The sequence below is a fragment of the Xyrauchen texanus genome, chromosome 46 (genome assembly GCF_025860055.1).
Source record: "Xyrauchen texanus isolate HMW12.3.18 chromosome 46, RBS_HiC_50CHRs, whole genome shotgun sequence".
Classification (NCBI taxonomy): Eukaryota; Metazoa; Chordata; class Actinopteri; order Cypriniformes; family Catostomidae; genus Xyrauchen; species Xyrauchen texanus.
Window position 1 is genome coordinate 7,158,096 of NC_068321.1, and position 15,324 is coordinate 7,173,419.

The window sequence follows — 15,324 nt, forward strand, 5'->3', positions numbered from 1 at the left end:
GTTTTACTGTTTTCATGAACGGAGATATTAACCAGTTCCAATGATTCCTTCAAGTCTTTAGCTGTCACTATAGGGTTCTTTCTTTACCTCATTGAGCATTCTGCAGTGTGCCATTTAAGTCAAATTGGATGGACAGCCACTTTTAGGGAGAGTAGCCACAGTACTAAATTGTCTCCATTTATAGACAATTTGTCTAACTGTGAACAGATGAATATCCAAGCTCTTTGAGAGAACTTTGTAAACCTTTCCAGCTTTATTTAAAGCAACAATACTTGACCATAGGTCTTCTGAGATCTCTTTTGGCATGGTCCACATCAGCAGATGCTTCTTGTGAATAGCAAACTCAAAATGTTTGAGTACATTTTATAAGTCAAAGTAGCTCTTACACACACCTCCAATCTCATTTAATGAATTGGATGCCAGGTTTGCCAACTCCTGACTCTAATTAGCTTTTGTTGATGTCATTAGCCCAGGGGTTCACATACTTTTTACAACCTACACTATGAATGTTTGAATGATGTATTCAATATGTACACAAACAATAAAATAATTTGTGTGTTATTAGTTTAAACTGATTGTGTTTGTTAATTATTGTAACTTAAATGAAGATCAAAAATGTGTACATAAATGCAGGTAATTTCAAAGGGTTCACATACTTTTTGTTGCCACTATAGATAGATAGTAAAACAAAGAGGTCTTTGTGAGACAGTCATTGTCAGAATAAATAGACGTTCAAGAACAACTATCTTGAAGGACAGGTTATTTATACTGAAGGAACAGCGAACAGGGATAGTGCCATATTTCATGACCTTGTCAGCCCATTGGTTTAGTAGATAATCCGCTTCCATAAAGAGAAACCAAGGATTTGCAGTGATCAGAGAATGCAATAAATATCTTCTTAACAAGTCTGCTGCCTGTGTCTCATTTTGACAGCCATCTTTCCTCAGAAGACAGACTGGAAGAAGTTACTCTGTTCATCTTGAAAGGTGAGAGCTGTACCCTTGGTTTAGCATCTTGTTTTTGTTCTTATCTAGATTCCATAGATTTTGGGAATTCCATACTTGTTGGAATTTTTTAATTATAGATTTATCGATTATAATATTGATATAGAATTGGAGCAGGTGATTGGGCAGGTTGTCATAAAATGTGAATCTCGAAAGCTTCTACTAAGAAAATAAATGTAAATAAATGTTGTGTTCAGTGATGGATTTGTTTCTGTTGTGGAATTGGTCCAATTATGTACAAATTTGAAAATTGTTGTTTGTTTCTTGGAACTTATTGAAGACATTGTCAATAGAAGATGATATAGTAAAGGGTTTGGTTGCACTAATTCATGAAAAATGTCTGTTTTTGGATCTAACTTGAAGTGTTTTATTCCAGAATGAAATACTAAAAAGCAAATAAACCATTTTGAATGGGTACCTAGAAGGAGAGGTCAGGGGTTGATACACTCACTGTTGATGTGGCCATTTGAAAGTGAACACCAACACAAGCGACTGATCCTGATGTCTTGCTCCAACTGTCAGCACCGTCTTTTGGGTCATAGTAACAACTCATTTACAATAGGGGAGTGTGGGGCACAAACTAACACTTCTTGGTTTTCTCAAGTTTTTGTAAATGCACTTAAGGTTAAAGGTATTTCTATTTTTAATATTCATTTTACACATGTCTGGTGCAAATAAGTGGTCTGGTTTCATGAATACAGTGAATACTTATTTCATTATCTACTGTAGCTGGAGAGAAGTGAAGTGAAATGCTACAACATGCCCCATAGTCGGGGGATGTTGTAACAGGTGAGGGGCATAATGTAACATGACCATATGACAGCTTAAACCCCCTTCTAACAACTGTATGTAATCTATTAAAATTCATAAATATCATGTCAATAAAACCAGCTCATTAACATTGCCATATAAAATATGGCTTAATTTTGACACTTAACAATGAACAACAACAAAGCCACAGAATAGGCCAAAATTAAGCAAGTTAATAGATGAAGACACAACACAACACAACATGCATGCACACACACACACACATAAATAGGAAATACATGAATTACATTGTTGACTGCATGGAATTGTAAATTGTTTGTTCTAATAGGGGTATGTTGGAATGCAGTGTTACAACATGCCTGGCCCGTTCAACTGGGATTTAAACATGGCTAGTCACTTGCTGTTGGCTACAAAAGCAGTAAACAACTAAGGAATATGCTAGCTAACAGGTTGGAGATTAGTTTGCTTCATTTTAAAAAGAACTATAAACAGAGATGTTAATTAACTTTCATGTGAAACTTTAATTTTGCTACTCTTAAATTAACTATTGCTGATATCTTCCAAGGCTTACGAGTTTTTCGCTACACGAATTTGATATGGCATCGGTTAAACAAATCAAGTTTCTTCATACCAGTTTTTGTGGAAACTCTAACACTAGAAGGGCCGAGCATGCGGTCATCCGACCATTGTGCTATACAAAAACATTTATCTTTGCACTCGATCAAATTCCAGGGCCCTACTTTCTTGACTTTTCCTAGATATTTTAGTTTTATCGCCCAGTGTGCTTACATTTTCAAAATCGCTGGAAAATCTAGTTGTGGGTACCATGTGTGTAACAACTAGCCCCTACACTCTCCTCAGAAAGACAATGCAGTCTATTCAAAAAATACCTTCCTGTCAGTCTTAACCATCTTGTGTGATGGTTTTAAATGGATTGAACTTCTCGAATCTAGTGAAAAGGTTTTTGTTTTCTTCAGAGAGCTGATTAGTCCTGACTGCCTTCCTGACTCTCACGCTAGGATACACAAGGGCCTTCCCAATATTCCAAGAAGTTAATTCCAGTTCTTCAAATCATATCTTCATTCTCTCCTTCCATTGGTCCTTAGAATAGTCCTCCTTCAAATAGCCTTACGTGACATGACTGTTGTCTTAGCGGATTTCTAAATATGCCATTGAGGAATTGACTAAATCAGTCAATTAGTTTGTCATTCAGTTATCACTTAGCCAACTTGTTCAATCTGTCTCTCAGAGCGGGGTGTATTAAGACTGACATTTGAGACTGAGTCATTAGAGGGGAATAAATTGGAGGCGGTTATAACAGAGCTGTGTTGTCATACATTTGACATCCCAAAGACATTCTTGAGGACAGAGTTGTGTCTGCGGCTAATGTGTACAGGCCTTCGGATCATATTGCAATGACCTCTCTGAGAAAATCCTGTCGTTTGAGTCAAAGATAGAATGGGAACCATTTGGACTTCTTAAAATGTACACAGTTGCCAGACACTTGAGTAAGATGCTCTAAGGTCACATGATCAGGGGTGCATTGCCTAAAAGCATCATTATCCAACTATTGTCGCAATTTCTATTGTTACCAACATAGTTCTACGATTTGGTGTTTGCTGAAACAGTTGTTCAAGTGAGCATTTGCAAACTGTGTTGTAAAGTTGTATGGTTGGGATATACTCGAAGTAGGGATGGGCATTCATCAATAATTTGGTATTCAAATATTTAAGCTTATAAAAAAATGAATATTCTATTATTTATATGAAGGTAATTAATGAGAAAGAGATGTTGTAAAATTATTTTTTTAGTCATAAAGATTGCGTCACCATTGAAAAAACAAGCTTCTAATTATATTCAAAACAAGCTTAAATCATGTCTGTATTATAAATTATTTAAACAAGCAATATGTGAAAACAAAAAAAGTATAGAATGAAAGCATTTAAGCTCATGCAAAGTGAAGAAAATGAAACCGCTAATGAAGTAGACTGACGCAGTTAACATACAAGATGAGTATAAACACTCGGCATATAATAGTTATCATGTTTATATTGTATCTCATGTCATGATTTTGTTGAGAAAAACAAGCATATCCACATGCTCAGTAAACTATACTCATTTATACACACCAGTTTAAATGATGGAACGTCCCTTACCTCAGCTAGCAAAGTCTTTCTCGGATGCCATGTTTGTTGTTTACAGAAGCGTCATGGGGATTACGTTGCTACAGGGAAGCTGCTTTCTGATGAGATGCACATATATGAGAGTATTGTGTACACCGCTTATCCAGTACATTTAAACAGGAACCCAGCTTTCTCACATTAAGCCACATTCTCACAATAACCCACTTTTCTGGTGTCCATCTGAACATACTGACAGAACCGTTTGTTCAACAAATGTGATCAACTTGTGTCCACACTCAACAGCGCCACCCAGTGCATTCTGTTATAACTGCCAGTTTTGAGGATTTAACATGCATCTCACCGTATATATGGCCAGCATATTTCAAATTCGAATAGTATTTTTACTATTCTAATAATTATTACAGAACGAATATTTGAATATTCGACGACTCGTGCACATCCCAAGTTAGTAGCCTAGTCCGTTGTTAGTATTCTGTTTGGACATCATTTGACATTGCTGAGGCTTCTATATCTTTTATGCAAGTGTAGCTGTTGAAGGCATGAAAGAGTGTGGCATTACAAAGTGCATGCTGCTTTCGTGTCATCAGCAGCTTTCTTGCATTAAAGGCTTTCTGGTGTGCGTGTAAATGAGATCTTATAATTTTATAATTTTTTATTTTTTTATAAGTTATTACTCCACCCCATAAGTAATGTCATGAACGACAGCTCAACTAACGTAGTTAACGATGAATTTGCTAAATATTTACCATGGTTTCGGAAACAGTCGTGACTAGCTAGTTAATTTCTACAATGATGCATTGAACTATGGTGGTGTGACAGGGCGGAGGGCGGGGCCGGGTCGTGATTTTACACACCCGGCCCCTTATCAGGCTAATCAAGCCTCCGAGAGGGATAAAGGCCAACTGTGGACGGTGGTGCGTCAGAGAGAGAACGTTTACCGGCAGCTGTCTGTCCTATGTTTGTGTTTGTGTCTTTTGGTTTCAGTTTTACATTAAAATATTATTTATATTGTCAAGCCGGTTCTCGCCTCCTCCTTTCCATTGTTCCCTTTACAGGTGGTTAAGCAATGAGTTATGTCTTTGTACGGGAAACGCACCCCTGAACATTTATGGATTAGATGCTATGGAATAATATACACTTTGTGAAATTAGAGGTGGTATGGTGTAGTGGTCAGTAACTGAAACGCTGTTAGGTTTAACCCTGCAAAAGGGTTATCCCTTGTGCAAGGGGCTTAATCATAGGTTGTTACTTAACTTTGCAGGGTCTGTTTTGTTTTTTCCTGCATTCATTTGATTGATTGTAAAGAGTGGTTGAGCTTTGGAAAGGCACTATATAAATAAATAAAAATATTAATTATTATAATTAAATTCACTTGAATAAAAGCATTGGCTAAATTAATACTTAAAGGTGAATTGTGTAATTTCTGTGAAACAGAATTGGGAAAACATATACCCCTTCTGCAATATATCAAACAAACAGATAGTCCCACCCCAATCTCACGCTTCTGGATGAGCTAATATATGTCGGACTGAACGGGCTGTTAAAATAAACGGATCAATGTTCGAAAGTGTCCAAGAGACATAGTGTTTACAATTTTTTTTTTTTGGAGGAGGAAATCAACATATAAAGGTTTACGAATAGTTGTCCACATATTAAGCTGAGAAACGAGAAAATATTTTAACATAAAAAATATTGCACACATCAGCTTTAGTAGACTAAACTATGTTATGCAAAGTATTACTTATCGGCTTAAGAAAAATAGTCCTCCAGTTACAAGATTAACATATATGATTTTTAAACTCTTTATTTTGTCTTTTTTTGTCTTCCTGTGAAAAAGGTGCAAAAGAACATCTTCAACATGTCGGAGTAAGTATGCCATGTATTTTGCCACATATTATTCCATTTCTTAAAAACTGAGAAGATAACTCATTTCTTATCAAAAAATGAAAAGAAAATGTATTGTGATCAAATTTCATATTTCTAAATTTGGATACACTGATTGTATTGGGAAACTAGATTTGCACTTCCTAAAAGAAATCCCAGTGCTTGCAAGGCAGCTAAAGAGTTTCACAGTGGATGGGGCGCTGATAGCTGCATAAAAAGACTTACATTTTAATTATATGGCATTTGAAGATAAGGAGTACAGCGTACAAACATTATGGATTATTTTTATGATCATTTTATGTTTCTTCTCTAATATTTTGGAGACGCAACTCAGATATTTAAAAGAACGGCAAACAAATCATTAAGTAAAAAAGCAATTCAACTGTCATTGTTTACTCGATGCAACCTAAAGTAAAGTATTGAAATCCTAAATTATGTTAATATGGTATCAGATTGATATTTTAAATATTGTCAACAGATTAAGGAGGGTGTATTGTGGGCACAGGTAAAAAGTCACTGAAGGGATGTATGCTTGTAACAGTGTGTTGCTCATGAATATTTTCAGCTCTTTTTCCCAGTTCGGTGCAAATCAGTGCAAAGAAGGCCATAAGCCCTTCCTTCCTGGTGTTTTTTGACCTAGTATAAGATATCTGTTGATATGGGTGTGAGTTTGTTGGGCTCTTGGCTTTGGTCTACGATGATTTAGGTATGTGCAGAACGACTAATTTCACTGATGTTTAAACGTAAATTTTGTTATGCGACCCAAAACAACAGCCAAATCCAACACTAAATTCAGTTGAAAATGGCATTTATCTGCAACGTGCTTGCCTAGCATCATGATCATTGTTTATTAAATCTAGAACATGACATACATTAGTTGAGTCAACATTATTTTCGGCGGGAAAATAATTTGCAAGCCAATGTTTAGGAAATCTGCTTCCCACACCATCACAGAGACCAAAGTGATTTCCATAGATGTTTTACTCGTCTATCCAGAGATGTAAAATGTGTTAAAATGTTCAACCGTTTTGACAGGATGTTAATTCCAGTGTTGACTAGCAGCATCAGAACCGTTTATCGTCTCGTAGTTGACACCCAGTCTGTGATCCGTCATGTGGTATGTGCAACAGCATGACTGAAAACAAAAGACAAGTTGTTGCATATGCACAGGGTGTGGACAGTGAGTTGTGTAGTGTGAGTTGTGTCCCGTCTTTAGGGGTTTAAAAGAGACCCCTAACTAGAATGTTTCAGGAATATTAATACAGTACATTATTACAAGCACTGTATATATTGTACACAAGTGTAAACAAAGTACATTTGAACTACAATAGATAGCACAGTAAAGATATGAATATCCAAATGTAAAACATGTCTTTGTTTCTCCTCTTTATTAGCAAGCGGTTGTCTAGTAGTAAAAAACACAGCCTGAAGGTAGGAGCTCTTGGCTTGGTAGCTGATTAGTGTTGAACCAAAACAACAGCAACTAATTCAGTTTAAAAGAATAACTACAGTTGAAATATGATTAAGGTTCTCACCGAATTACATCTGCTTGTAGAGCATGATGCTCCAAGTTGCAAAAGACTTACTGGAATCAGAAGAGATAGAAAAGAAGGAGGAAAGAAAGAACTACATGGAAGAACACTGTCCTGCATTGTCATACCCAAGCTCCAAGGAGGAACTGCAGGTTCCATTTAATTCCCATTTAATTATTACTACTATTAAAATACAGCTGGTGAATGCAAATTGTGCATTAAAAGCTTGAGCCTGATCTTTAACCCTTTTCTGTCAATAGGAGCTTTGCAAAGAGTTACACTCAAAAATCAATGATATTGATGAGGAAAGATATATTCTAGAGCACAAAGCTAACATGGTTGTCAGTGAGGTAAGCTGTTTCTTGGTGATCCTTTTCTTTGGTCCATCACCGAGGTCATTTTTAGACTCTTGTTTACTGTATGTATTTTAGGTCAAAGATTTAAACATCAAGATCATCGACTTGAAGGGCAAGTTCAAGAAACCTCCTTTGAAGAAAGTGCGCATGTCCGCTGATGCTATGCTTCAAGCTCTGCTCGGCTCCAAACACAAGGTATCCATGGACCTGAGAGCCAACTTGAAACAAGTGAAGAAGGAGGTCAAGGAGGAGGTGAGTGATATTTGAGTGTAGAACATAACCTTCTGGACTCTGGTTTGAAGCATTGTTCATTTGAATTGTGCTTGTGAATGTCATCATCACCTGCATCGTGCTAGTGTGGGGATTTTGTGCTAGTTTGGGGAAAATTTAAGTAAAGACCTATAATACCTTATTATAATCTTTTCACCTTTTCATCACACAAATAGAGTTATTTAGAAAATTCAAGCTTCAGTTTCAGTCTTTTCCTCACACAAAGCTTACGTATAGCTTTAGAAGACTTAAAATATAGTGCATGAGTTATATGTGACCGTGACTTTGCCAAATATCACATGTTGCTGAATCAACATCCTTATTGGTCCTGAATCAACATTCCTATCAACCAATCAGATTTTAGGGTTAGGATATAGGTATGTGCATGGTAATATTAGGATAAGCGCAAGGATTCTCAAACAGTTATTCGTTGGAAGTCAGGACTCGGGAATGAAGAATGTTTATTGCAATGGAAATGCGTCAAACACCACTCACAAGCTTGTTTGTCGGTTTGAAGACCCCTATTTCATGTGTAGAATAACTGATTAGTGATTAGAGATAGTGAAAGACTACTCGTGCACATATCTATTAGGGTTAGGGACTGTTAACTATCCGCACTGTTTGTCAATTGTTTTTATGTAAATATGTGCTAGATTAATGTCTTTTTTTAGCTCAAGGACATGTACGGTGTGAACGGCCCCTTAGGTGACTTGTACACCAGTCTCATCATCTTATCATTTTCCAGTAGTTCCAGTCATTTTAGGGGTAGGATATGGTTAGGGGCTGTGTTGGGGTTTCTTTTCATTAATTTTTTTCTGTTTATTCTGCTATCGCTAAGTGAAAAACAAAACATTTGCTAAAATAATTTTCAATTCCCACATCAGCTTCTGATCATATGTAAGGAGCGTTTTACATTTTGTAAAATACGATTCTATCCGATCACATTAGAGACGCATCTTAAAGCAAGGTGTAAATAGGGCCTATGTTTCTTTGATTGGAATATTGTTCCAGGAATATAAAAAAAAATGTATGCACAAGTTTTACTTAGCAGTCACTCTGATTTAAGCTGTGTGTACCAATTTGATGGTACTTTCCAGCCTTTTTTGGTGCTTGAGTGCCATAGTTACTATTGACTTTTTTGTTGTATGGAAAAGTGCATTTGTACCAGGGTCATAAATCTTTCAGGTCACGCAAAGCATCCTTTCTCTCTGTTCTCATCTTCACAGGATAAGGAACTGCGTGATGTTGGTGACTGGCGTAAAAACATTGAAGATAAGGCAGGCATGGGTGGCAGGAAGAAGATGTTTGAATCTGAATCTTGAAGAACATTGTAATTGGCAACCAATTATAAGTGTTCTGTCATAATCTCGTGTTGACTGACAGTACCAGACCTACTCATTCTTTATGGATTACTATTTTTCACAATTTACAGTAAAAGTGAAGTCATCAAATCTATAAAATAACACAAACGGAAGAATGGGAATTATGCAGTGACAAACAAATCAAAAGTATCTGTGGTTTGTCGATAAGCTAGACTCCTGAAAGTAGCCACCCTCTGTTTATACTCTCAACCAACTTTGAGGCCCATTCTGAGGTGTTTTTTAAACAGTATTAACATAGTTCCTATGTATACTGCTTGACATTTGTTGGCTTCTTTTCATTCGCTCTGTTCCAACTCATCCATTAAATAAATAAATAAAATAAAATGTTTGCTTTGTAAAGAAATTCATATATACAAACAATTCTTAATTTATGCCTGCATATAAATAGGTCTTTAAGATACAAAAAAAATATGTGTCCAAACATTTGACTGGGACTATAAATCAAATTATAGTTTCTAAAAATACCCAACAAAATACAATAAAGCCAAAACACAATAGAAAAGCCACAACACAATGATGTAAAATAATTTGATTACAAAGTATTTTATTACTGTAATTAAATAACTTTTTTGTCCAAAACATTTTGTGTAAACCATTAAATTTTCAAATAGAATTACAGTTACTGACTTTTAATCAATTACTTTTAAGTGCATTACTTGGGTTACACATATTTCTAAAATGATGTATAATAAATGTAATACATGAATTATATTCAAATATCGGCCTGTTTCTGTGATGGATAAAGTACAGTGGCCGAGAAGTGCACAACACAAACAAATTAGCAAAGCAAATAAAAGCTGAAAACACAACAGAAATAAGCCACAACACATCAAAATAAAGCCACAACACAATTAAATAAATCCACAACACAAAGGAATTAAGCCAAAACATAACAAAATAAAGCACCAACACAACGAAATAAAGCCAAAACTCAACAGAAAAGCCCCAACACAACTAAATAAAGCCACAACACATCGAAATAAAGCCTCAACACAGAAATTAAGCCACAACACAACAGAATAAAGCCACAACACATCGAAATAAAGCCCCAACACAAATAAATAAAGCCACAACACAAATAAATAAAGCCACAACACATCAAAATAAAGCCCCAACACAAATAAATAAAGCCACAACACAAATAAATAAAGCCACAACACATCAAAATAAAGCCCCAACACAAATAAATAAAGCCACAACACAAATAAATAAAGCCACAACACATCAAAATTATGCCCCAACACAAATAAATAAAGCCACAACACAAATAAAGCCACAACACATCAAAATTATGCCCCAACACAAATAAATAAAGCCACAACACAAATAAATAAAGCCCCAACACAAATAAATAAAGCCACAACACATCAAAATTATGCCCCAACACAAATAAATAAAGCCACAACACAAATAAATAAAGCCACAACACATCAAAATTAAGCCACAACACATCGAAATAAAGCCCTAACACAAATAAAGCCACAACACATCGAAATAAAGCCCCAACACAACTAAATAAAGCCACAACACAGAAATTAAGCCACAACACAACAGAATAAAGCCACAACACATCGAAATAAAGCCCCAACACAAATAAATAAAGCCACAACACAACTAAATAAAGCCACGACACAACAGAAAAAAATCCATTATTTTTTTGTGGCTTTTCTGTTGTGTTGTGGCTTTGTTTCTTTGTTGTGGCTTTATTTATTTGTGTTGTGGCTTATTTCGTTGGGTTTTGGCTTATTTAATTGCAGGTTATTTCTCTTGTGCTGTGATTTATTTCTGTTACGTAGTGGTTTATTTCTCATGTGTTATGGCTTATTTCTGTTGTGTTGTGGCTTATTTCTGTTGCGTTGTGGCTTATTTCTGTTGTGTTGTGGCTTATTTCTCTTGTGTTGTGGCTTATTTCTGTTGCGTTGTGGCTTATTTCTCTTGAGTTGTGGCTTTTTTCTCTTGTGTTGTGGCTTATTTCTGTTGCATTGTGGCTTATTTCTGTTGCTTTGTGGCTTATTTCTCTTGTGTTGTGGCTTATTTCTCTTGTGTTGTGGCTTATTTCTGTTGCGTTGTTGCTTATTTCTCTTGAGCTGTGGCTTATTTCTCTTGTGTTGTGGCTTATTTCTGTTGCGTTGTTGCTTATTTCTCTTGTGTTGTGGCTTATTTCTGTTGCGTTGTGGCTTATTTCTCTTGTGTTGTGGCATATTTCTGTTGCATTGTGGCTTATTTCTCTTGTGTTGTGGCATATTTCTGTTGCGTTGTGGCTTATTTCTCTTGAGTTGTGGCTTTTCTGTTGTGTTGTGGCTTTGTTTCTTTGTTGTGGCTTTATTTATTTGTGTTGTGGCTTATTTCGTTGGGTTTTGGCTTATTTAATTGCAGCTTATTTCTCTTGTGCTGTGATTTATTTCTGTTACGTAGTGGTTTATTTCTCATGTGTTGTGGCTTATTTCTCTTGTGGCTTATTTCTGTTGTGTTGTGGCTTATTTCTGTTGCGTTGTGGCTTATTTCTTTTGTGTTGTAGCTTATTTCTCTTGTGTTGTGGCTTATTTCTGTTGTGTTGTGGCTTATTTCTGTTGTGTTATGGCTTATTTCTGTTGCGTTGTGGCTTATTTCTGTTGTGTTGTGGCTTATTTCTGTTGCGTTGTGGCTTATTTCTTTTGTGTTGTGGCTTATTTTGTTGAGTTGTAACTTATTTCATTGTGTTGTGCCATGGCATTTCCATTTTGTCGTAATCTGATTAAATTATTTGAGAGGTAGTTAGTAAATTGTAGTAGATTACAATTTTTTTTTTTAGAAGCTTACCCAACACTGATGATGATACATCAAAAAACTCTTGCCCCCCAAAAGAGTTTGCTTTAGTTGTAAGATGTTTTCAACTGTTTTGTCAAAAATCATGCCTGTTTCTAAATAAATAGCCCAATATTGATAATTTTTGCAATTTCTGTTTTTTAAACAACTTTGCTTGTTAAGTGATCTTTCTTCAGTTTCTTAAAAGTAAACTGTACAGTTCACATAATATATTCTAAACTACCATTCTATAACTAACTTCAGTTTTCAGTCAGCTGCTAATTGATCTTTTGTTACAAAGGTAAGGTTCCTTATGTTGTTTTTCCAAATGTGTATCTTTGCTATACAGTTAATATTCAGTTTATAGTATTTTATCATTTTTGCAGAATGTTGGCCTATAGTACCATTTCTTGAAGGATGATTGGGTAAGTAAAGCCAAGACCCAAAACATCTCTCAAAGAAGTGTGCACTGAAGTCTGACTCTAATGCTGTGTATTTGTTCATCTTAAACTATAATGTCCTCCAGTTTATTAATGTACTAACTGAATGTAGACATTACTAGTCAAGTTGTGGTACATTTTTTTAAGTTGTCCAACTATAGAAATAAATAAATAATAAGAATATCATTTAAAAGGTTGAGTTATTTATAAGAACGGAACATGGAAGGCATTTGTGGCTTAAGTTTCATATGTGTGCTATGATCCACTGGGCTTTGCAACACAGCAGTTCCTTAAAGAGAAATCTGAGGTTTTGCTGAGCCATCAAATAATGCTGTTAAAAACCCTCATTGCCTTTCAACGGCATGTACAGATCCTTCTCGTTGCCATCTCCTTTGGGTGAGCACCTTTCAGTTGACTCCCTAGAATCTTTCCTTGGATCTGAAGGACTTAACGTGCTCTTTCTGTGCTGGACCTAATGGCAAACCCCTGCTCCTGGGACTAAACATGTAATTCAGCTAATAATCTATTTTACACTTCTCAAAATTGACAATAGCATATTTGGCCATGTAATCTGAGCAAGATTGCATACATACCTTCCAATGGTGTTTGTCTACTGTCATAGTAATGGTTTGGAAGCACTGTAATGATTTTTGTCAGGACATATTAATATGTCATGCAAATATGTGACTGTGTTGTGGACTCGATGTAATGTTATGGAGTGTTGTGTTGCTAATTGGCATTACTTGACATACCATTGTGACAATTACTTTTATTTAACAAGTTTTTTAATAGTTATGAATTATGAATGTAAAGTGCTGACATGACGTCATTTACATACTCTGCATGGAATTTGCCACCATTAGCATAAACTAGTTCAGTGCAGCTAATAGCAAGTTGCTCGATGACTTATGAACTGATGATTTGACACTTAGAAACCAAACCGCTCTGTGAGGAGCTTATTTCGGATTTGATTTCATTGGTTTCCATATGCTAAAAATTTATGTAAGCATGCATACATTTCCCTTAATTCAAAATATTTACAAATAGAAAAGGCAAAGATATGCGTGTTATTGATAACTGATCCCTTCCCTGCATTTTTAAGTGGAATTTGTTGTCCAAAGTTTTACATAGGACATCAAGCTATGCACAACTAAACCTGGCTGCCATATATTGTTTTACATCTTTGTTAATGGAATACACATTAAATGAAATACAGTATTAATGATGAATCATTAGTATTAATGACGTTCATTGATGCTTGTAGGGATTTGTGTATTATTGTAGTTGTACCTTAAAGATGTTTCTTAAGCCTAGGGATGTCAATTTTCAGACATTTTCTTAATCTATTTTTGTGGATTTGTTAACGTTATTACCACAAAACGCATGTGGAGGACTCCAAATAATATGCGCATGTAGCCTATTAAAATATAATTAAAATGAATAAATAAAAGAAATTCAAATATTGGTATTTAGGTCTTATATATTCTTAGTTCAGTGTATTTTAATAAATTTAGGCTATATTTGGTACACATTTGTGTATTGTTTAATTACTGTTACTTAATTACTGTTAATAGTAACTTAGTATACTTCATTAAAACGTCACGTTGTGGATCTTGGAATATTTCGGACCTTTGGACTTATTTTTTTTAATTTGAAATTAAGACCAATCATAAAATGCTGCATAAAAATAGTACATAACATGCTGTTTTTCTCTTGTGGTGGTGAGATGTTAGCTGAATGTGCTTTCCCAGGAGATCACTGACATAATTGCAGGTTGGGAGGAAACAAGGAGACCAGCAGATTAACTGTGCTTGCTCTGATGTTGTACTTAAACACATTTATTACAGTGTATGCAGAAAACATATTCGGTTCTTTATAGAAAACGCACTAAAATAGTTTACATTGAAACTGCTTCCTCTTCAACTTCTTCTTCGTCTAGAGTTTTATGGCAGATTGATCGCCATTCGTCGCATTACCGCCACCAAAGGGACATTTTAAACCTCATGAGACAAATTTAAAAAGGTCAAACCTTGGCACTAAGTCCAGAAGACTTTAAAAATTATTTTTACATATTTTTAGGTTTCAGATATTTTATCCTTTGGGCCGAGAAGTGTGGAAAGGGAACAGGTGGTTACACCAATTTTCATTCATTTATCATATAATTCCTTCCTCGCTTTATCAAATTTGTCTGGACAACAATACTTGTGTTGGAATCAGTTATTTCCTGAAATGCATCCACCATGAGTTTTAACATGTGGCTGTATTGAGAAAAGATGTCTCCCCCTACTGTCTTCTTCCCAGTGTTGCTGCCATAGTATCCCAATACCTGACACTAGTTTACTTCTTAATTCAGTTCTTCAGAATTCCACTCTAATGCCTACATTCACTTCTTTTAATGACCCTTAAGGAAGTTTATCTGCTTCTTCGTTGCCCTTAATTCCATTATGTGCAGGTACCCATAAAAAACGAATGTCACCTTATGAACGTGTAATTCATTGCAATCTTAAAAACAGTTCTTAAGATCTGGCCTTGGATTGTGATAAAAGTGGATTGTCTTTTCTTTATACTGGTTAAAACTGAAGAAGAGTCAGAGCAAATAACCATCCTGTTTGGTCTAACATGCTCTGCCCATTCTAACGCCTAGAAAACGGCTACTGTTTCAGCTATAAAAACAGATAAATCATGTTATTGGAGAAATATACATAGCACAACTATACATAGTCCGATTACTATCAGAGTCTTTGGATCCATCGGTAT

At 35.4% G+C, this 15,324-nt stretch overlaps 1 protein-coding gene across 1 annotated transcript; it reads left to right on the forward strand.

Moving 5' to 3' along the window:
- Nucleotides 1-868: 868 nt before the first annotated feature.
- On the forward strand, nt 869-10,710 carry LOC127638341 (troponin I, fast skeletal muscle-like). Its single transcript, XM_052119820.1, has 7 exons — nt 869-986; nt 5,757-5,785; nt 7,198-7,234; nt 7,359-7,487; nt 7,596-7,685; nt 7,767-7,943; nt 9,188-10,710. Exons 2-7 carry the CDS (start codon nt 5,778-5,780, stop codon nt 9,281-9,283), a joined length of 537 nt encoding a protein of 178 aa, XP_051975780.1. The 5' UTR covers nt 869-986; nt 5,757-5,777; the 3' UTR covers nt 9,284-10,710.
- Nucleotides 10,711-15,324: the final 4,614 nt, after the last annotated feature.